The sequence below is a fragment of the Carcharhinus amblyrhynchos genome, chromosome 5 (assembly GCF_965287045.1).
Source record: "Carcharhinus amblyrhynchos chromosome 5, sCarAmb.v2.hapA, whole genome shotgun sequence".
Lineage (NCBI taxonomy): Eukaryota > Metazoa > Chordata > Chondrichthyes > Carcharhiniformes > Carcharhinidae > Carcharhinus > Carcharhinus amblyrhynchos.
In genome coordinates this window covers 36,873,500-36,898,472 of record NC_137328.1, presented here as the reverse complement: position 1 = coordinate 36,898,472, position 24,973 = coordinate 36,873,500, and the positions used below count along the sequence as shown (strand labels likewise).

Below are 24,973 nucleotides of genomic sequence, written 5' to 3'. Positions count from 1 at the left end.
GGTAAAAGATCCCACCTATTGGATGTGATCCATCATCTGCAATCGACAAAGAAACACCTCAAAACCACTGAACAATAGCAATGCCCTCTCCTCTTTCCCCAATAAAAGGTCCAACTGTCCAAGTCTCATCCAGTTTTTTTTCCCTAATCAAGCCATTTTGTTCTAATTTTTCCACTTTCACAACTTTTCCGTAAATTCAACATTCAGCTTCCATTCACTAGATTCAAACATGTAGCACTTCTGCATATGTGAAGAGGAGCAAATATAGGTTTTGGATCCACAGTACATAGCATGTTTGCATGAGGATATTTAAAGCCATTTGTCTGATTCATGATTCTAAGCACTCATGCCCAAATGTGATTCTCCTTTATATGAGATGTAGCAAACATTAAGAGAAAGCTGAAATCTACAATACCATGCAATTCTTAAATTCATTAGCTATAAAACAGAAAAGTTGGTATAGAAACTTACTGGAATGTCTTTAATGTCAAAAACACTAAGAGTTAAGCCAGCATTGCTAAACTTTAGCAAAAGGCTTGCTGATATTTCAGAATTTAGTCAAAAGGTCAACTGCATTACTTCAAAGGTCAGTGTGAAACATACAGGGGTATGCATACAATTTTCTTGTGGTAGTCTCTATCTGAACAGAATTATTTCACATTTAAATCTACCTATTGTATTTGTTTAAAATTTACCAGTATTTGAATGCACTAAAAATAATGAAATGAAACACAATCTATAGGTATTGTCACAGAGCAGCATAGTGGTTAGCACTGCTGCCTCAACGCCAGGGACCCAGCTTCAATTCCCAGCTTGGATCACTGACTGTGCGGAGTCTGCACATTCTCTCAATATCTGTGTGGATTTCCTCCAGATGCTCCAGTTTCCTCCTAGTCTGAACGTGTTGGTTAGGTGCATTACATAAGAACATAAGAAATAGGAGCAGGAATAGGCCATCTAGCTCTTCCAGCCTGCCCCGCCATTGAATAAGATCATGGCTGATCTGAAGTGGATCAGTTTCACTTTCCCGCTTTCTCTCCATAACCCTTAATTCCCTTGTCTATCAAAAACCTATCTACCCGTGACTTAAATATATTCAGCGAGGTAGCCTCCACCACTTCAACAGGCAGAGAATTCCAGAGATTCACCATCCTTTGAGTGAAGACGTTCCTCCTCAACTCCAATCTAAACTGCACGCACCCCCCCCCCGACTTATTTTGAGGCTGTGCCCTCTAGTCCTGCTGTCCTTTCTAAGCAGGAAGAATCTCTCTACCTCTACCCTATCTATCCCCTTCATTATTTTATATGTCTCTATAAGATCCCCCCTTAGCCTTCTAAACTCCAACGAGTACAGATCCAGTCTATTCAATCTCTCTTCATAGGCTAACCCCCTCATCTCCAGTATCAGCCTAGTAAACCTTCTCTGCACTCCCTCCAAGGCCAATATATCCTTCCGCAAGTGCGGCGACCAAAACTGCACAGTACTCCAGCTGCGACCTCACCAGTACCCTGTACAGTTGCAGCAAGACCTCCCTGCTTTTATATTCCATCCCCCTCGCTATAAAGGCCAACATTCCATTTGCCTTCTTGATCACTTGCTGCACCTGCAGACTGGGTTTTTGTAACTCATGCACAAGGACCCCCAGGTCCCTCTGCACCATAGCATGCTGCAGCTTTTCGCCTTTTAAATAATAATCCCTCCTACCATTATTTCTACCAAAGTCGATAACCTCACATTTGCTAACATTGTACTCCATCTGCCAGGTCCTCGCCCACTCACTCAGCCTATCCAGATCTCTCTGCAGACTTTCCACACCCTCCACACAATTTGCTTTTTAACTCATCTTCGTATCATCAGCAAATTTCGTTACCCTACACTCAGCCCCCTCCTCCAGATCATCTATGTAAATGGTAAACAGTTGAGGCCCCAGCACTGATCCCTGTGGCACTCCACTAGTCACCAACTGCCAACCAGAATAGCACCCATTGAGTCCAACTCTCTGCTTCCTATCAGACAACCAATCCTCAATCCACGCTAACACCTTACCCCCAACTCAGTGCACCCTAACCTTTTGCAGCAACCTTTTGTGAGGCACCTTATCAAACACCTTTTGGAAATCTAAAAACACCACATCCACTGGTTCCCCTCTGTCTACCGCACTAGTCACATCCTCACAGAAATCCAATAAATTTGTTAAACATTGGCCATGCTAAATTCTCCCTCAGTGTATCCGAACAGGTGCTGTAGTGTGGCGACTAGACGATTTTCACAGTAACTTCATTAGAGTGTTAATGTAAACCTACTTGTGACACCAATGAATAAACTTAAACTTATCCCCGATGTCTCTGACTCTATTTTGGTAACCGTCACCACTTTCCTCCAGGATTGTCTGAGGCAGCCACTGGGAACTCTGGAGTTTCTCCTGCTAACTGCTAATAATGAAAAGAGCACTCCCAAGTAAAACTTGCCCCTGCTTAGAGTTAGTGAAGGAGCACAGTGTCTTAACTGTAATTTTCTGAGAGCACATTTCAGATTACTTTGTGCATGTAACTGCAGGGAAGTATTCACATTCCATCTCTGTACAGTGCAAGAAGCTGGGCCAACACTGTAGTGGACAGTTGTCACCATTTAGACAGATGAGAAGGAAACGTGCCACACATTTTTACCCTCATGGAAAGATATCATTTACAAGTAAAAAAAACTTGCACAATTTTGTTATATTCCATTGATTCCATTGGTCATTTCTACTGATCTCAATAATGTTCCACTCCTGCTTAAAACTACTGCTTCTAAATTTTCAAAACTAACTTTTCTTCTATCAAAAATGTTTGTTCAACATCTTCTGACCACTTACATGCAAAGCCAAAACCATACCTTAGTGAAAGCCTCAGGGTCATTCGTGCTCAATGTCCGATTTGCATATTCCAGCAGTTCTTCCGAACCTTCCAAAGCATTGTTGCATATTGTCAACTGGTTCTGATGAAACCAAAAGATTAACCAAAAGTCATCCTCCCACGTTCAATGTAATTACATATTATAAAGTTGCATTCTTACCAGAAAAGTCTTAAATGCATCCTTCCATTTAAATTCAGTTAAAGCTCAAAATTTTAATTTTAAAAAAAGCAAATCTTCAAGAAAAATGAAGCATTTAAACTGACTGTTCTAACTCTCCGTCATTTCAGTTATACAAAAGTAGTCTCATTCTTGATGAGACTAGTGATGTATTCATCACTAACAATCACTCGTTTGTTAAAAACAAATCATCCTTCAAAGCTTACTTCTATAGCGACCAAAGGACACATTTACCATGCAAAATTCTAAATTATATACAAAGAAATTGGGTGCATTAAATGAAAGCATATTCTTTAGTCACCACCTACAGTTTAGTAAGTCTTTAACGCATCTTGGCATACTGGTGTGACACACATACACACACACAGTCTCTTCACTAGGTTAGCAAACTTCATTGTATTAGATAAGGAAGATGATCTGATCTGACACCATGATCTGGTTGTCTTCCTGAATCTTGTCTAGGGCAGTGTACACCTCCACATCAGAGAATGGTGCCTTGTTTTCTTTGTTGATTGATGCCATCAGGGCCTGCAAGCCAAGGGACTGAGCATGTGCAGTCTTGAAAGCATCCAACAGAGCAGCTTTGAATTCTTTCAACCTCTGCTCACTCAGCTCAGGCTTCTTGGTAGATTCATCACTTGTATCCATGTGTTCCTCCATTTCCAGAGTCTTTGGAGTGTGGGGTGGAATATCTGGAGTCTCGCCCTTAGCATCACTGAAGTCATAGAGATCATACTGCTCATCCTCCTTCAGCTCCCGTTAGAAAAGTCCCATTACATTCAGAGATTGAACACAAGAAAAATAAGGTCATTAGCAACCACACAAGAGCATGATATTCAAGGTTTAGATAGATTTGGTCTCTGTACATTCAGGCCAAATGCCAGTCAATGACCATCATCAACAAGAGACACTAACTACTGCCCCTTGACATTCAATAGTTTTACCATCACTGAATCCCCCACTGTCAACATTCTTGGGGTTTCTATTAACCAGAAACTCAACTGGCCTCACTACATTAACACAGTGGCTGCAAGAGCAGGTCAGAGGCTAGGAATACTGTGGTGAGTAACTCACCTCCTGATTTCCCAAAGCCTATCCACCATCTACAAGATGCAAGTCAGGAGTGTGATGGAATATTCCCCACCTGCCTCTGACTGCTGCTCCAACAACACTCGAAGCTTGACACCATCCAGGACAAAGCAGCTCACTTGATTGGCACATCCACAACATCTACTCCTTCCACCAATGCTCATTACACACTGCTGCTGCTATCTACAAGATGCACTGCAGCAATTCACCAAAGATCCTTAGACAGCATTTTCCAAGCCCACAACCAGTTCCATCTAGAAGGATACGGGCAGCAGATACATGGGAACACTCCCACCTGCAAGTCCCCCTCCAAGCACTCACTATCCTGACTTGGAAATACATCGTCATTCCTTCAAAGTCACTGGGTCAAAATCCTGGAATTCCCTAACCCCCAGAAATGGACTTTATCAAATACTGCCTGGAACATCTGATAAATAACATTTGCAGAATTTGTCCTGTTGGCTCTTTCAAAAAAAAATGCAATCAGATTCATCATGCCTGATTCACCCTTATACAAATTCATGCTGGCTTATGTTGGTTTGCGGAATATGTTCAAGGTGTACAACTGCCTAGTAATTATAGACCCTAGGAATTTCCCAACAACAGATACTAGGCTAACTGGTGTATTATTCCTTGGTTTCCTTGCTCACTTCTCTTAAAAGAAAGAGTAAATAAGCAATTTGCCAATCCAAAAGAATGGTTCCTGAACAATAAAGATTTTCATTCTTAGGGCATCTGCAATTTCCTCCCCTTATTTTAAAGCCCTGGAACAGAAACCAACCTGGTCTTGGGTATCATCATTCTTCAGTGCTATTCTTTTCTTCATTATAAAGTTATTATATATTTGCTAATGTGCGTTTTGGCAAGTTCCTGTCTCTGATACAATTAGTTTTCTTGGATTGTCTGACATGCTAACATCTTCCACTGCTGTGAATATTGTGCAAGGTTCATAAAGTCTGCCATTTCCATACATTTCCTGAAATATTACCATTGATTGTGAAGGGCCTCATGTTGCTTCTGATCACATTTATTCCTAATTAGGACCTTGATATCCTTCTCAGGTTTATTTTCATACTCCCTTTCAGCGTTTATCATCTGTTTTGCTACACTTTGCAGATCTTTGTAGCTTTGTCTTTTACTAGTATTTTGTTCTATTTTCTGCACCATGCATTTCAAGCCTTCTGTTGTCTCTGGCAGTTTTCCCGCCAAGTACAGCTCATGTTAAATTACTTTTGAATACCTCCCATGTTCCTTCATTTTACTCTTAACAGGATATGCCCAGCCTGTCTCATCATCTCATCCAAATCTTGAATCTCAGTAGCCATTTCCCAATTCTCCCCTTTCAACTCTGACATTGTATATTTTAGTTACAATTAGATAAACTCGTGGTGCATGAGCATTTGTTAATTTAATCTGGTTCATTGCTCATTACTAAATCTAAGATGGCTTGACTTATTTATTCCAATATATAATGTTGCAAAAAATCTAATGTATGCTAGTTTGCTCGTTCTAATCTGAGAGAAAGTTAAAGCCTCTTAAATAAAAGAGTGCCTTTAGCACAGAATCATGTAATCTCAGCATCTACGGAACCCACTAATTTCAGGAGGCCTATACATGACTCGCGCTACAGTTTTAAATGCTTTTCTATTTTAGTTCTACCTTTAACTATCTCCACTGCCTGCTTATCTCTCATTACTGCTTCCATCCTCAAATCACTAGCACGATTGCTCCCACTCTATTTTTCCCCAAATCTTTTCTGCAGACCATAACAGCTGCTATATTTACTTCCCAGTCCTAAAAATCTTTCATTCAGTAACAGTTACCATGTCAGACCCTTCAAGTTGAATTTGCATCGATACTTCACCACAGGTGACATGGTGGTACAGTGGTTAGCACTGCTGCTTCACAGCACTACGGACCTGGGTTCAATTCTGGCCTCGGGTCACTGTCTGTGTGGAGTCTCCACATTCTCTGTGTCCGCATGAATTTCCTCTGGGTGCTCCAGTTTCCTCCCACAGTCCAAAGATGCGCAGGGTGGGTTGATTAGCAGTGCTAAATTGACCTAGTTTCAGGGGGATTATCTGGGTAAATATGTGGGGTTACAGGGATAGGGTGGGATTGTGGTCGGTGCAGTCTCACTGGGCTGAATGGCTTCCTTCTGTACTGCAGGGATTCTACGATTTTGTTCAATTTGTCCCTCAAAACCACACGCCTTTGCATAACAAATGTATATTTGGCTAATCAGCCCTTCAATTCAAATGTTTTACTTATTTCTAATGTTTTACTTGCAGGCTTACTTCCCTGACTTGGCTTAATCACTATATTTTTTAGATTTCCCTTTACTGGTATTGCCTAAAGCACATCATCTGTTTGTTACTTTACTCTCTTCCCTTTTTTTTAAACTATTATTTATAACCACTTTTGCCACCAGGACCCTTTCCCTCATCCCACTGAAAATTTATGTGACCATCCTATTCTTTCTGCTAGGATTCCAAGCGCACAGTACAGCTCAGGTGGAGTCTGTCCCAATGGTCCATTTGCTTCCTGTCCCAATACTGGTACCAGTGGCCATGAAATGGATCTTTTCTTCCCCACAACCATCCATCAGTCACATGCTTATCCAATGCCAGTTTCTCATAGTTTGGATAAAAATCCAGAGAATATGTTAGCTCCTAGTTCCCAATACTCTCCAAACATGATCCTTTGCTTACCTCTACGTCCATGTTGTTGGTTCCAACATGGATCACAACAATTGAATTCTCCCATCTCTCTTCAGCTTTAAAGCCAGCTCAAGATGACTGGAATCCTGGTAACAGGCAGGCAATACATCACTGGAAGTCTTGGTCCTGCTTACAAAAGCATGTTATCTGTCCCCTAATTATTGAATCCCCTACAACTAGCATATTTGGCACCTTTCCTCCCTCACCATTTACTGCTGCAGGATGTCCTGCCCTAGATCCTGGCTATCTTTGCAACAATTCATTATAATCCTCAGAGACAGCAAGTACATGCGAATTGGATCGGTTTCTGGAACTTACTTGGGTTCTGCTTACACCATGCACTATTGGTCATACCAACTTAGTTCAGAACCTGCAGCTCAATGGAGAGGCGTGACTGAAGTCTGGAGCAAATCTCAGATATTGCTCCCCCTCTCTTTTGTGACTTAAGTGGCTCAATGACTGTGAACCAAAGAGTTGCAAGACGGAGATATCTACTACAGATGACTGTGCACCAACTTCTATAAATTGCAGTACAGAGACAACCTGTTCTGCCATACCTTACGACAAATTATTTTCATCTGTACTTCAGTTGTTTCTATCTCTACAGCAACTTGCAACATGCACTAAATTTCTCACAGTAACTTCACTGCGGTGTTAATATAAGCCTACTTGTGACACTAATAAAACTTTAAATCACTGGACAAAAACACTGCCCCAAGTATTGAAGGCACAAGCATCACTTCCCCCCTGCACGGGATTCCCACCTGCACCAAATTTCTAACTTTTGCTCTTTTCTATGTTGACCACTTTGACCTTGCAGATTTCTACCTAATGCCAGAGCACCTCTGGAATGTTATGCACATTTGAGTCATGTTTACATTCTGTGCAACAATTGAAAGTTATGGAACAGCATGGACTGCTGTACGTTGCACAGCCACTTTGACAGACTTTGCCAAACACATGCTGACTCAATTATTGAACTGCATGGTTGGTTTTGATGCAGATATTGCATCACATGGTACTACCTCTAATGAGTGCAAAATTCCACACTGATATGAAAAGCCATTGATTTTCTTCCTACTATGTACGTATCTGATACTGAATCTCAGGAATGACCGGTTTTACTGATGACTCAAAGAACAAAAGATTTCTTTCATTAGTATGCACAATATTCCAGAGTTAGTTCATTCAGAAATCTCAGAAAATGAAATATTGTGCAATTAAGAGTATTTGACACTGCTATTTCACCCTACTCCTGCAAGGAGGTTGAAGATTTTGCCCATACCCTTTTCCAAGGAGAGATTTGACAAAGTGAAGAACACTTAACTGGAGGAGAATAAACTGGCATAAATGCCAATAGACCTGAGGTTTGACAGGATGAACAGCAAAGATCACATGCAGCATTACAATGTGTAACACGGTGGTATCTATTTATGCATTCAGCATGCATTTCCATTTACTGTCACAGTAGACCATACTGCTGCAGTGTGTGGAATATAAAGAATGGCTACTTCAATCCCTCACTGAGCCTAAGGAGGAGAACAAGACAATTACTTTGGTACTAATGACATAACTAATTGGAAAGAAAAGTTGTCAAAGTTCAGAATCATTAACTATTTCTGGTTCATTTAAATTGAGATTAGTTACAAGTTTGCGTAACACAAAAGCATCAATAGTTTGAAGTGATAGATTTAGTTTCACGTCTGCAAATGTGCAGACAAAAAACACAGTTAATTCCAACAGATGGCCAAAACAAGACAAATCAAAGTGAACCTATGTCACCTGGAGTTCTTGACTTTTGTATGCTTGTTCTTGCTTGATCTTATTCACCATGCTAGCCTTCATTTCATCCAAGGTGGCCTGCAGAGCACCAAATTCTTCTTCCAAGTCAATCATCACCTTGGTGGTATTGACCTGCCATGAAGAAAATGACAAATCAATTCTTCTTCTGTTATATGGGTGCATAGGTCCTTAAACAAAACAGATGTCACAATCAAATTTGGTAGACGAATTGGATAAAATCAAGCAAAAAGGAAGGAGAACAAACATTTTCAGTGCACTCCATTTGGCTGTATGCAATTAATAATGAACTGTGATTCTAAAAATTCAAGTTGTCTCTGTTTTAATTGTCGTTTGGCAAACTTGGGAGGGATTTTCTGTAGTGAAGGAAGATAAGTTGTAATTTGACAGCTATTTGGTTGTCATTTACAATTAAAATTGTTTCTTCACAGATTTGGTCAACATGGGTAAAAAGAATACATTTATTGTTACACTGTATGCTGCCAACACAATATGGCTATGCAAGTTGGCCAGTGATACTGGGCTGCGCGTGCACACTGGTCTGCACATGTAATGAGCTCAAGCATTTGCTTCCATTGATATTAAACAAGCAGAGAGGACAGAGACTTGCAGAGAGAGAAAGGTGCCAAAACAGATAAAAAATAAGTTCTAAAAACAGTAGTTTAGTCACTGGAAACAAACCCTTTCAAAGTAATTCAGTACATGCAAAGAGACTCATGTAGGAGTGCTGCCACATGAGATGGTGAAATTGGAATTCCAGTGTCTAATGATGACCATGAATCCACTATTGATGAAAAAAAACCATCTGGTTCACAAATGTCCTTCAGGGAAAGAAACCAGCCTGGTCTGGCCTACTTGTGATTCTAAATCACACCCTTTGAAATGACCACTTGGTTAAAGGGCAATTAAGGATGGGCAAAAAAATGCTGGCCTAGCCAGCAATAGCCACATCCCATTAATGAAAAAAGTTAATTATGGTGTGCTGTGATGTCTAGGACTATGATTTTATTGACTGCAAATGATTGAATAACTGTCCATTTTATGTACCAATGTTTTAAGAGATGGGGCTGGTATCTTTTCGTTTCACAATCACCAAAAACTGAACAGGGTATTTGCTGCGTGGCTTGCCCAGTTTACAGTAAACCTTAATGTGTAGGCTATTTATCCTAGGTGTTTAACTTTGCATGGAGTGTAATAAGGGAATAAGTTTATTTTTTGAGACATTCCAATTCAGAGACATCATGGAGACCAAATGGTCTTGTGGGATCAAATTCATTCTCAAACAATTCAGAATCACACAGAATTATTCGACAATCAAAACATTCTTACAATGGAAAACTCTGCACTCAGGAATTTTAAAATAATCAATAGCATTGGCAAGAGCGGTATGACATTTCAATCTCAATTTACAGTAATACACAACCGCATCAGTTAACTAGAACTGTCAATCCGACCTACGTACGGATCTTAGATGATTAAACCACTATTGTTTCTCATCTACAAAAAAAGGCTTGGAATCAGAAACCACTGCAAACGCATCCAGTTTCTTGGCAGCATGGAAATAGAACAGCAGCACAGACAATACAATGAACATATCTAGATTAGTATTGAATTGGGTAGACAGATGGCAAGTGAAATCCACTAACAAAGACCATATTACACACAGGCCAAAAACGTGGACATGAGCATACAACAACCAAACTGAATAAAATTACACAGAAGGCTCAAAGGAGCCAAGGAGTAACAGCAGAAACATTACTCTCCAAACGGATGAATAGTCTACATAGTAACTTTTATTGTGAACTAGGCAAGCTATGCAAATATCCTATTCAGTTTTTGGTCATCATGAAATAAAAAGATACGAGCATTCTTAATAACAGCAAAGAAGCTGGTTTTCCTTATGGAAAATGACAAAATAAATTTAAATATTCAGGGTATGATTATCCTCTGACATTCTCGAGTCTGAGCCACATGATTGGGAGAAGAATGAAGTGGCTACACGGACACAGGTTACAACTATATCAAATCTAAAACAAGGTATGGCTTTGGAATTGCACTTACTACAAGGACTAAAACATTTTGAGAGATGAATACCTGACAACTGGATAGTAATAAAGGTTTGGGCTTTCTAATAGTCTCTGGATGAAAAATGATCTGTTAATTGCATACAAGGCATGGTCACAGTTTCATACATTTCAGAAAACATATTGTGGGCTTTAGCATACAAGGTTGACTTGATTCATTTTGGGGATCCTTGGATCAGTAACGGCATTTTAAAATACTGGGTTGTGCTAAGGTGCCTCATATGAACAGTAAGAAGTCTCACAACACCAGGTTAAAATCCAGTTTTATTTGGAATCACAAGCCTTTGGAACACTGCTCCGGCATCAGGTGACTCACTTGTTGCACGACCGCACTGGCCAGTCAGAATGGAATTCAACCACTTAGTCATCCTCTCCCTAGACAATGCTGCAAAGACTATACAGATGCTCCTAGAATTCATACTGCAGCATGAAAACATCACAAACATGTTTGTCAATGAAGTCAATCATGGTGGACTGTGCTCAAAGACAACATGCCAAGCAGAAAAATGTTAGTTTCCCCAGAGTTAATTCTTGACATTTTTCAACACACATCTCCAGCCTTTGGCAAGGTCAGGCCTTTGTAAGATGTGAATAGACCAAATAAAGACTTTTTCACACATTTGCTGATTTAATGTGTTTTCATTTGGCATTTGAATCTGCTGTTTTTAAATGTAAACCACATTTGTAAGCATAATGGTCACAGATGTTTTAATGTGGGAATGCATGCCCCTCCCTGACTATCACAAAACTGTTTAACATTTTCTATAGATACGTGAAGAGAAAAGGGTTGGTGAAGACAAATGTAGGCCCCTTACAGTTAGAAACAGGGGAATTCATAATGAGGAACAAAAAAATGACTGACCAATATACATTTTGGTTCTGTCTTCACAAAGAAGGACATAGATAACTTATCAGATATGCTGGGGAACACAAGGCTTCGTGAGGGAGGAACTGAAGGAAATCAGTATTAGTAAAGAAATGGTGTTGGGGAAATTGATGGGATTGAAAGCCAATAACTCCTTAGGATCTGATAATCTACATTCCCAGAGTACTTAAGGAGGTGGCCCTGGAAGTAGTGGAGGCACAGGTGGTCATCTTCCAAGGTTCTATAGACTTGGTTCCTACAGATTAGAGGATGGCTAATGTAACTCCACTGTCTAAAAAGGGAGGTATTGAGAAAATCAGGAATTATGGGCTTGTCAGCCTAACATCAATAGTGGGGAAAATTCTAAAGTCCATTATCTAAGATTTTATATCACAGCACTTGGAAAATAGTGGCAGAATTACACAGTCAGCATGGATTTACGAAGGAAGTTACGCATAACAAGTCTATTAGAATTCTTCAAGGAAGTAACTAATAGAGTTGATGAGAGGGATGTGGATATGGCTTATTTCGAATTTCAGGAGATTTTTGATAAAAATTCCACATAAGAGATTAGCATGAAAAATTGAAGTGTGTGGGGATTGGGGACAGTGCATTGAAATGCACAGAAAACTGGTTGGCTGACAGGAAACAAAGTAGGAATAAATGGGTCTTTTTCCAAATGGCAGTCACTAACTAGTGGGGTACTGCAGGGATTGGTGTTAGGACCCCAGCTATTCACAATATATTAATGATCTAAATGAGGGAATTAAATGTAACATTTCCAAATTTGGAGAGCACAAACCTGGGTGGGAGGGTGGGCTGTGAAGAGAAGGCAGAGATGCTTCAGTGTGATTTAGATAAGCTGAATGAGTGGGCAAATGCATAGCAGATACAGTAATGAGAGTCTATCCACTGGCAACAAAAATAAGAATACAGATTATCTGAATGGCTATAAATTGAGAGAGGAGAATGTGCAGAGAGATCTGGTGTCCTTGCATACCAGTCTCTGAAGGCAAGCAAGGTGGTGCAGCAGGCACTAAAGAAGGCATACAGTATGTTGGCATTCATAGCAAGAGGATTAAAGTACAGAGCAGTGATGTCTAGCTGTAATTATACAGAGTCTTGAGAGGGCACACCTGGAATAATGTGTGCAATTTTTGTCTCCTTATTTGAGGAGAGATATTCTTGTGAGAGGAGTGCAGTGAAGGTTTACCAGACTGATTCCTGGGATGGCAAGACTGACATATGAAAAGAGATCAAGGCTGCTAAGAATACATTTGTTGGAGTTCAGAAGAATGAGGGGGGATTCCTTAGAAATCTTTAGAATTCTAACAAGAATAGAAAGGGTAGAAGGGGATCAAAGGATATGGGAATGGGAGACATGATCAGGCTATTGAGTTGGATGATTAGCAATGATTATAATGAATGGTAGAGCAGGCGTGAAGGGCTAAATGGCCTACTCCTGTTCCTATTTTCTATGTTTACTATACTTGCTTTAGGTTTGGCAATTCCAATGTCTTATGGTCTCTAAAAAGATGTGTAATTCCATGCAAGATAACTGGAGTAAGCCACTTCTTAAGTATTGCTTAAACAAAAGCAAAATGTTGCAGATGCTAGAAACGTGAAATAAAAACAGAAAATGCTGAAAAAAGTCAGCAGGTCTGGCAGCATCTGTGGAGAAGAAAGAGTTAATAAGCAAGTTCAATATGACTTTTCTTTAGAACTGGAGAGAGCTGGAAATGTAAAGAGTTGTGTTGTTTAAAAGGGAGAAGGAGAAGTGAACCAAAAAAGATTAGGGATAGGTTAGAGGGCAGGAAAAATTAAAAGAGATGGCATGGAACACAGGACAAAGGATGTGATAATGATAGTATTAAAAGTCTAAAACTTTGGTCCAGGGTAGGTGTTAATAATAGAATAAAGGTCAGCACCACTTGAAAAAAATAGCAAAGTTGTGTTAATAGCATAGAACATACCAATGTTGTCTGAAAGCAAAAAATGGGAGAACAAGTACACATTGGCACTTGGTGAGGGGAAAGAAAATTCAAAATGGAGGACATAGGTCTTGGTCTGAAGTTGTTCAATGTTAAGTCCAGAAGACAGCATGGCACTGTTCCTCCATTTTGCACTGAACTTCACTGAAACATTGTTGTAGATCGAGGACAGAAATGTGATCATGAGAGCAAAATGGTGAATTGAAATGGCAAGTAATTAGAAAGCTGGGATCATGCCTGTGGACTGAGCAAAGATGTTGCACAAAGCAGCCACCCAGTCTGCATTTTGTCTCCCAGTGTTGAGGCACCCACGTTGTGAGCAGCAAATAATGTGGGCTAAATTAAAAGAATTGCAAGCAAATTACTGCTTCACCTGGAAGGAGTGCTTGGAGCCTTGGATTGTGAAAAGGGATGCAGTGATGGGGACTAATCATTGACTTTATCTCCTCTGCAGGTTTTCACTCCACACCTCCAACTTCAATCTCCTTCACAAAATCCATAAACAGATCAGTCCTAGCAGATCCATCATTTCAGCCTGTTGCTGCCGCACTGAACTTGTTTCTATTCTGATTCTACTTCCTCCCCTCTTAGCCAGTCTGTTCCCACCTACATTCCAAGCTCTTTCAACAATCTATCTGCCCTCCAAACTATTGTTGACCTACTATTTTGCTCCAACTGCCTCTCCATCCTTTCTCAACAGCATAAAAGGTCGCATTTTTTACCCCTCTCCAATTCTGAAGAGTCCTATAGAACTTGAAACAACAATTTTTCCTCAGATGCTGCAAGACCTATTCTTAGTACTGCTGCTGCATCTAGAGAGATATTCATGTTGCTGAATCGAACCAAAATGAAAACAAGTACAAGTGAATCTTGATATGGAGCATGAAAAATCAATTATTTGTCCCCTTTTATGTTGAAGCAGATCAAAACTTTTGTAATGTGGATCTCTAAATAAAAGCTTGCAAACTGTGTAAGCTTTGAATGTCAGTTCTATTCTCCGCTGCCTGGCTTTCTAGAATAGAACACTGAGAATGTGCCAGCTCCCATTGTTTAAACGACTGTAATAAATTTAAAAAATGATGGGTAACATGGAAAACATGTAGGGAAGGGACAATTAAAGAAAGTCTCTAGTCAAGAGATAGCCAGAATATTACTTCAAAGTATGTTCAGAAAACAGGACCAGAGCATACAATAATGAAGTAAATTTGGAACAGATATCAGAGGAAGTGTTTAGGCTGAAATATTTGGAACACTGCCAGCAAGAGAGCTAAACACGTTGAAGTCATTCAAATTATATGACAGCAAAATGGACTTTACTAAATAGTATTACAATTGAGATTTATAATCTTACTATGTTTTACAGGAGTGTCATAGTTTGGAACTACATATTTGAATTTAGGATAAATAAAAAGGATCATGCAATGTGCTGGAGTCTGCCTGACAGCAAGCCTGGGTGCTTTAATAGAAAAAGACTCGACGCTTTCTTCCACCACTTCTTCTTTCGTCAGGAAAGAGATACATAAGTCTGCGATCACATACCATCCGACTTAAGAGCAACTTCTTCCTTGCTGCCATCAGACTTTGGAATGGACCTATCTTATATCAAGTTGATTTTTCTCTACACCTCAGCTATGATTGTAACACTATATTCTGCATCCTCTCCTTTCCTTCTCCCCCAAGTACTCTATTATGAGCAGCATGGTTTGTGTAGTGTACAAGAAACAATACTTTTCACTATATGAATATACAATGACAATATGTATTCCCATCAAGAACAAAGAACAAATAAAATTACAGCACAGGAACAGGCCCTTCAGCCCTCCAAGCCTACACTGACCATGCTGCCTGACTGAACTAAAACCCCCTACCCTTCTGGGGACCATACCCTCTATTCCCATCTTATAGATGTATTTGTCAAGACGCCCCTTGAAAGTCACCATCACATCTGCTCTGATTACCTCCCCCGGCAGTGAGTTCCAGGTACCCACCACCTTTTGTGTAAAAAAACTTGCCTCATATCTGTAAACCTTGCCCCTCGCACCTTAATCCTATGCCCTCTGATAATTGAATCTTCCACCCTGGGAAAAGCTTCTGACCGTCCACTCTGTCCATGCCCCTCAGAATCTTGTAGATTTCTATCAGGTCGTCCCTCAACTGCCATCATTCCAGTGAGAACAAACCAAGTTTCTCCAACCTCTCCTCATAGCTAATGCTCTCCATACCAGGCAACATCTGGTAAATCTTTTCTGTATGCTCTCCAAAGCCTCCGCATCCTTCTGGTAGTGTGGTGACCATAATTGAACACTATATTCCAAGTACGGCCTAAGGTTCTGTAAAGCTGCAACATGACTTGCTAATTTTTAAACTCAATGTCCTAGCCGATGAAGACAAGCATGCCTTCTTGACTACCTTCTCCACCTACATTGCCACTTTGTGACCCATGTACACACAGATCCCTCTGCCAATCAATACTCTCAAGAGTTCTGCCATTTACTGTATATTTCCTTTCTGTATTAGATCTTCCGAAATGCATTACCTCATTTGGCCAGATTGAACTCCATCTGCCATCTCTCCGTCCAAGTCTCCAAACGATCCATGTCCTGCTGTATCCTTTGATGGTCCTCATTACATCCGCAAATCCACCAACTTTTGTCGTCCAAACTTACTAATCATACCAGTTACATTTTCCCCCAAATCATTTATATATATATATTACAAACAGCAAAAGTCCCAGCACTGACCACTGAGGAATGCCACTTGTCACAGCCCTCCATTCAGAAACACACCCTTCCACTGCTACCCTCTCTCTTCTATAATTGAGTAAGAAGTCTCACAACACCAGGTTTAAGTCCAACCAGTTTATTTGATAGTAATCCCACAAGCTTTCAGAAACGGTGTTCCTTCGTCAGGCGTGTGCAAGATTCCACACACCCGATGAAGGAACACCATTTCTGAAAGCTTGTGGGATTGCTATCAAATAAACTGGTTGGACTTAAACCTGGTGTTGAGACTTCTTACTGTGTTTACCCCTCTACATCTCTACATCATTCTATAATCGAGCCAGTTGTGTATCCACCTTGCCAGCTCACCTCTGATCCCAGCAACTTCACCTTCTGTACCAGTCTGCCACAAGGAACCTTGTCAAAGGCCCTACTGAAGTCCATGTAGACAATACCCACTGCCCTATCCTCAATCATCTTCGTCACTTCCTCAAAAAACTCAATCAGGTTAGTGAGGCACAATCTCCCCTTCACAAAACCATGTTGCCTCTTGCTAATATGTCCAGTTATTTCCAAGTGAGAGTAAATCTTGTCTCAAAGAATCCTCTCCAATAATTGCTCTACTACTGATGTAGAGCTCACCAGTCTGTAACTACCTAAATTATTCTTGCTACCCTTCTTAAACAAAGGAACAGCATTGGCTATTCTCCAATCCTCTGGGATTTCCCCTGTAGAGATGACAGCGTTGGACTGGGGAACCTTCCACACACCTGACGAAGGAACACGGTTTCCGAAAGCTTGTCTGATTACTATCAAATAAACTGGTTGGACTCTACCCTGATGTTGAGAGACTTCTTACTGCGACTTCCCCTGTAGCCAGTGAGCATACAAAGATTTTTGTCAAGGCCCCAGCAATTTCCTCCATATATACATATGACAATATGTATATGAATACATATGACAATAATAAATCAAATCAAAAATCAAAGAGGAAGGTGCAAGACATGCTGGGAATAATGCCAGCAGATATTGTGCATACCTACGAAAAGGAACTCTCAAAGTCCTAGAAAGGTGCTATGGCATTATAAGCTATCCCTTTACTTTGAGATGAAAGGAGAGTTGGGATAAAAAAACTAATTAGAATTTCTACTTGGATACGAAGCCAACGCATTTTCCACTGCCATGAGGAAAAGGACAGAAGAGGTCAGGTTACATGTTTTCCTACAATTTCAGAAATACCAGAGAGATATTCGCTTTGGGTAATTTGCAGCCAGCTGGGAGGTATGGAACAAGAACAATCAAATTAGCCAGGCTTGTAATTTGAGATAAAATGATGATCCCAAAGTTCTGCACACAATGTGCGAGCCCAGTTTGAAGACCGAATTTAAGAATCACCAGGAAAACTCTCTATGAAAAGTTACCATTGGGAAAAGAAAGGAACAGAATTAAAGTCCCTGAAAGCTGTGTAATGTCTAATTAAGATACTTCATCACATAACAAAATTCAGGTTTTCAGTTGGCATTAAAAAATAGCAAGGGGCAACTCCTGTTTGGTAATTTGAAACACCAGTTGCCTTTGAAAAGAAAGAGCGTTTGTGTTCTTTTAAAGTTTTAGAACATGAAATCATACTGTCTCCTTTTCTTAGTAAAGAGAAATTTGACCTTTCAGTTGCTATGTGTCCCACTACGGTAGCAGAGAAGTTAAATAAATCTGAAACTAAAATGGTGCTATCATTAACAGTGACCCTTAAACTACTCAATTGTCATAAAAACTCACATCTTCAAAGTCCTTTATGTAGGGAAATCTGCTGTCTTACCTTGTCTGAACTACATGTGATTCCAGGCTCAGCAACGTGAATATCTCTTAACTACCCTATGAAATTACCTAGCAAGCCGCTCAGTTGTATTCAAAGTGGCAGTTTAACTCCATCTTCAAGGGCAATTGAAGATTGGGCTATAAATACTTCCTTTCCAACTGCACCCACATCCAGTGAATGAATAAAAGCCTTAATGGTAGTAGCAATGCATTTAAGCTGCAATGACTTTATTGGTTTTCCCTTCTGCATCTTCTTTTGTCCCAGATAACAGCAATGCTGGCTTTATATATGATGGAAATGCTGAAGTTGGACTGGGGTAAACACAGTAAGAAGTCTCGTAACACCAGGTTAAAGTCCAACAGGTTTATTTGGTAGCAAAAGCCACAAGCTTTCAGAGCTGTTCCTTCATCAGGTGAGTGGGAGTTCTATTCACAAGCAGGGCATAAAGACAAACTCAATTTACAAAATAATGGTTGGAATCGAGTCTTTACAGGTAATCAAGTCTCAAAGGTACAGACAATGTGAGTGGAGACAGCATTAAGCACAGGTTAAAGAGATGTGTATTATCTTCAGACAGGACAGATTTTGCAAGCCTAGGCAAGTCATGGGGATTACAGATAGTGTGACATGAACCCAAGATCCCGAGAGAGGCTGTCTGCACGTGTGCAGAACTTGGCTATCAGTTTCTGCTTAGCGACTCTGCGCTGTCATGTATCATGAAGGCCACCTTGGAGAAGGCTTACCCGAAGATCAGAGGCCAAATACCCATGATCGCTGAAGTTGCCCCAACAGGATGAGAATACTCTTGTCTGGTGATTATTGAGCTGTGTTCATTCATCCGCTGTCATAGCTTCTGCATGATCTCCCCAACGTACCATGCCTTGGGACATCCTTTCTTGCAGCATATCAGGTGGACAACATTGGCCGAGTTGCAGCAGTGTGTACTGTGTACCTGGTGGATGGTGTTCTTATGCGAGGTGATGGCATCCGTGTCAATGATCCAGCACATCTCATAGAGGTTGCTGTGGCAGGGTTGTGTGGTGTCGTGGTCACTGTTCTCCTGAAGGCTGGGTAGTTTGCTGTGGACAATAGTCTATTTGAGGTTGTACAATTGTTTGAAGGCAAGAAGTGGGGGTATGAAGATGGCCTTGGAGATGTTTGTCTTCATCAATGACATGTTGAAGGCTCCGGAGTTGTCGTTGCTTCTCCACTCCAGGGAAATACTGGATGACAAACAGTACTCTGTCTGCCGTCTCCCGCGTTTGTCTTTTGAGGAGGTCGGTGCAGTTTTTCGCTGTGGCGTGTCGTTCTCCAAGGCGGCCTTCACGACAACGACTGCGCAGAGCGGACGGAAAGCCAAGTTCTGCACACGAACATGGCCTCAACCAGGATCTTGGGTTCATGTCACACTATCTGTAACCCCCATGACTTGCCTGGGTTTGCAAAATCCCATTAATTGTCCTGTCTGAAGGCAGTACACATCTCTTTAGCCTGTGCTTAGTGCTCTCTCCACTCACATCATCTGTACCTTTGAGACTTGATTACCTGTAAAGACTCACATTCCAACCATTATTTTGTAAATTGACTTTATGTCTTTATATGCTCTGTTTGTGAATAGTACTCCCACTCACCTGATGAAGGAATAGCAAACGCTCTGAAAGCTAGTGGCTTTTGCTACCAAGCGAACCTGTTGGAAATTAACCTGGTGTTGTGGGACTTCTTACTCTGTCTACTTTATATGTGACGTGGAGATGCCGGCATTGGACTGGGGTAAACACAGTAAGAAATCTGACAACACCAGGTTAAGTCCAACTGATTTATTTGATAGTAAACTCTCAAGCTTTCGGGGTTTCTCCCTTCATCAGGTGAATGGAGTGTTCTGGCCTCAGACAAAGCATATTACAGCACAGACAGTTTACAGACTACTGATTAGAATGTGAGTGTGAATGTGAGCGTGAATGTGAGCATTCTAATCAGTAATCTGTAAACTGTCTGTGCTGTTATACGCTCTAAGGCCAGAACTCTCCATTCACCTGACGAAGGGAGAAACCCCAAAAGCTTGAGAGTTTACTATCAAATAGATCAGTTGGACTTAACCTGGTGTTGTCAGATTTCTTACTGTGTCTACTTTATATAGTCAGAGCTTGTAGTGTTGTTTAGTCAATACCATACAAAGTGTAGAAGTCCCGCTTCAACGCTACCAAGTTTTAATGTTAAGTAAGCACTAGGTGAGAGAAGGGCCAATTAAGAGACACCGAATATTTGGCTCTGGTATAGTTTTTGGAAGTTCTTTTCTTCATCCTTGTCTTTGAAGTGTGACATCAAGTTGAGTGCAACAACTGAAATCTTAGAGGTAACAAAAGGACAAGAAATGTAAGATCCTCATACCTTTTTATAATACTGCAGCATTCCCAGGAATCAAACATACAGATGTAGTTGATAATACCATATGAACATAATAAACGAACATAGGAATAGGCCATTTGATAAGATCATGGCTGATCTGTTTGCGTATCAATTTCTACGTTCCCATCTTCACCCACTAACCTTTGATTCCCTTGCCAAACAAGAATCTATCCACCTGCACCTTAAAAATATTCAATGACCCCACTTCTGAGGCAGAGTATTCCAAAGTCACACCGGTCTCAAAAGCAAAACTCCTCACTTCTGTCCTAAAAGAGTGACCCCTAACTTTATAACTGTGCCCTCTAGTCTGGACTCACCTAGAGGAAATATCATATTTATGCCAGGATCTTATACTTCAATCTTCTAAACTCCAACAGAAACAAGTCCAGTTTGTCTAACCTTTCTACCTTCATGTGACACTGACAACTGTTGCAAAAATATCAACTGGAAGGCCAGGCTTTTGAGAAAGGCTGTTTGCACTACCAATGCATGTGCCACTTTACTCCATGATCTCATTGTGAGTAAGGGAGATCATAACTGCACTCATTCCCTCAATCTCAACGATACTCGTCCTCTCCATTTAATTAATCATTTTAACCAATCCTAATGAGATTGAAACCAAAAACAAAATTAATAATTGTAGAGCATTTCAGAACCAGATGAGGCTATTGTATTCAGATCAAAATATAATACCCATGTTTTTACCTCGATAATTTTCTTTCACTTTAATTTTTTTGAGACGTATTGGATACAAATCTTAGCAAATCATTCAATTCCTGAACATTTTGCTATTCTCTGCAGTGTCTGTTTTTGCTATCTAGCCTATACAATTGGATTTCTGCACATGCACAGGATTTTCAGTGGCCATCTTGCATTAGTTAGCAGGAGATAGTGTTTGAAGAAAGCTATGGTCTCAAAGCAAAATCATACAATCAACCTTTGCTTAAATGTTAGAACAATTTTAAACTATTAACAACGATTTTACAACTTATTCTTGGAAATAGGCCATGGCAACACTTTGTCAAGAAGTATTCAGAAATTTATTTAGTTCATCTTTTATTTTGATATATTTGCATACAATTGGATTGCAATTATCAAATTCCATTATAAACAATTAAATAAATGAGTGGAGATAAAGTTTGAAAGAATCAAGTACATATTTTCGTTTAAGAAATATGATTTGAGAACAAGCATATTACATTTGAACACAAGTCCTACCTGAACATTTTTTAAAGTATGGTTCAACGTCTCAATGAAATTCTGTATTTCATCATCTTTGTTTGCCAGTGTTGTGATAATTCTTTGCAATGCTTCCTACAATAAAGAGAAATATGTTAGCCACCTAAGAAAATGACATTCGACCCACGTACTAACACCAATATTGCATTTGATATAGCGATGTTAGCTTATGCTTAGGTTTCCTATGTAAGTTGTCCAACAAGGGGCATACAAGCCGTGGGTCATGCGAGGGTTGCTCTTGGATATTGCTTCGAGAGTTGCTTAGTGCTTCACATCGTTAGTGTATGCTTAAACTGGACCATTTGACAGGCAACATGACAACTCAGTGACCATCACTGTTTGCTGTGCAGACGCATGGATTTGGGCCAGTGTCTGTGGGAGTTTGCATTCTCCCCGTGATTGCGTGGGTTTTCTCCGGGTGCTCCGGTTTCCTCCCACACCCCAAAAACTTGCTCTTAGGCCGATTGGTGTTAACAAGTTGTCCCTAAATTAGTCTTCCCGCAATCTTCCCCAATAGGCATAGACAAAGGCCTCAGGTAGAAGAGGGCACTCAGGCTTGTTGGGCCGAAGGGCCTGTTTCCCGTGCTGTGTTCTTTGAAAGTATTAAGCATATATATGTACTACATACGAAGCTTTGTCCTTTATCTGTTTCCAGCATCGTTTTGATTAAAGTGTGTGCAATTTTAACAACCATAGGCTCACTCGTGTCTTGTCTCAGAGACAAAAAGGATAGTTTCTTATAATGTTATTTGATCAAATGCATATGTTTATTACAACATGGCAGACATCCCACAGACTGAATGTGGCCAAAAGAAAATTGTTTGCTACTTTGCACCTCATTTCACTTTCCCACTATTTTGTCTGTGTCTATGTATGGATTGTCTACAATTGTGATGTGAAGACGCTGGGGTAGGCACAATAAGAAGTCTCATAACACCAGGTAAACGCCAACAGGTTTATTTGATAGCATGAGTGCTGCCCCTTCATTAGGTGAGTTTTATCGGGTGTTGTGAGACTTCTTACTGTGTCTATAACAGAGATAGCAAATTCCGAAGATTCACAACCATCTGAGTGAAGAAATTTCTCCTCACCTCAACCCTAAATGATTAACTCCTTAAACTTGGAGGCACTTTCCCCATGTCGAGACTGCCCCGAATAATCTGTCTATCCTGTCAAAGCCCTTCAGAATCTTGTATACATTGATGAGAACCATTCACTCTTCTGAACTCCAGAGAGCATAGGCCCATTTTACTCAACCTCACATAGGCCAATCCCCTCATCCATAAGCCAAACTAATGAATCTCTTCTGTATAACCAGACAAGAATATCTTTCTTTAGAAATGAAGTCTAAACTGCACTCAGAATGCCAGCCATGTACGTTTGTAGCAAAACTCCTTTATTTGTGTACTCCAATCCCTTTGCAATAAAAGGGTATTAGTCTAATTGCTTCCTGTACTTAGCATACCAAGTATCACCCACAAGTTTCACATTTTAAAAATATTCTGCATTTTTAATAATTCCACAAACTGGAGAGATGGGATTCTCCCATCCCACTGAGCTAGAACTGTGGGTGGGAGAATCTTATGGCTGGGCATGCGGATTCGTGCATACATTTTCGCTGCATCCACATCTCCCAATGCCGAATTCCTGATACCGTCAGATCAGCACTGGAAACCAATGGGAAAATCAGGCAAGTAATTTTAATCTTACTGTAATATCATTTAAATGTACTTAGCAGGCCCACTAGCATTCCCCCCCCCCCCACCCCCGACAGTGTTTCACTGCAGCGGGGATCACACTAGCTCCCCACTTGCAGAGAACCAGCTGGAATGAAGGAGGCAATCAGAGCCTCGCAGGGGGTCAGGTAACAGGGCAGTGGTACCTCCTGGGCATGGGCATCCTGGCAGTGCTAGCCTGTACCCTTGTCACTGCCCAAGGGGCAAAGTGCCAATGCCCAGGGGACACCTCAGCACTGCCCATCAGGCATGGAGCAGTACAAGGGGATAGGGTCTACTGGACAATTGCTGAGGGGTCCCACTGCCACTGCACATTGGGATTAGTCGGGGCAGGAGACAGGCCAGCAATCCAGGTGGGTTAGGGGGTGGGGAAAGGTCATAAAATCCCAGCCAATGTTCACGTCTAGATAACTGTATTTTTATTTGTTGTTTGCTTTATCCAAAGTGCAATTTTCCAAACCATGTTTGCAAAGCAGAGCCAAGGTTTAGAACAGTCAAAGTTTTGTCACGATACACAATTAACATTTTCCCATCCATTCAAAAAGTGCCAGGATACCACACCCAATCAAGAGTTAAGAAAGATATAATTCAGTCGAATCCTGCTAGTGGTTCTAATCATATCCTCTTAATCTTAAAAGGGAAACTCTTTACTGCCAAACTACACTGTTACCAGTATCACATACATTGACGAGATCAATCTGCCAATCTAATCCTGTAAATGCTTTCGTCACAGTGGGTTGAATTAGACAGCAGTCATACCATTTTTAGCTCAGGCTACATATAGATTAGGCTTTACTGCAGACTACATAATCATCAATTAAACACTTTTACAGGATTCCTTTCCAATCTTATAACTCCAAGGTAACAAAACGGGCTTCGCTATACAACTCTTTAGAACACGGTTAATCTTGTCTCAGGCTTCCATTGTTGTTCAATTTCGTGTTCAGCAATGTCTTAAATATTCGCACTCAATCATCAAGTGATCTCAAGAACGTCTGCAGAATTACCCACTTCCAGAAAATGCAACACAGTTTCCCATGGAAGCAAGTTTGTAGCATTACGACATGGATACTGAGCGTCTATACTTATTGCAGTGTAAAACCACAATACAATGAATGGGTTGTGACTCGGCCAACACCCTACATTAGTCCCAATATTGATCTGCCAGTCTAATATCCTGTGATCTGATGACTGCCAAGCCAAACCCGGCCAGGATGGAGATCGCTCAATACACTACAATGATGCAGCATTTTCAATTCTCCGCAACAACCTGTTGGGGGATGCGAATAACCAAACTCACCCCACCATCTCATCCCAAACTCTCCTCCCCCATCCCATTGCTCTTCCAAACCCGAAAGCAACAAAATCGAAGTCTCCCAGGACATTTGAGATCCACAAAGCAAATAATAAACGTGGGGAAATAACTCCAACCAC

The 24,973-nt window shown here is 40.6% G+C and overlaps 1 protein-coding gene across 5 annotated transcripts in view; it reads right to left on the bottom strand.

Moving 5' to 3' along the window:
* The window catches only part of fsd1l (fibronectin type III and SPRY domain containing 1-like), a 65,840-nt gene that overhangs the window by 40,193 nt on the left and 674 nt on the right, over positions 1–24,973 (bottom strand). For all 5 annotated transcript variants that reach the window (XM_080188644.1, XM_080188646.1, XM_080188647.1 and 2 more), the window contains exons 2-4: positions 21,783–21,878; positions 8,665–8,796; positions 2,876–2,977 (exon numbers count right to left, since the gene is read on the bottom strand). In XM_080188644.1, coding sequence (XP_080044770.1) covers positions 2,876–2,977; positions 8,665–8,796; positions 21,783–21,878 — 330 coding nt within the window. The remainder of the gene's footprint in view (positions 1–2,875; positions 2,978–8,664; positions 8,797–21,782; positions 21,879–24,973) is intronic.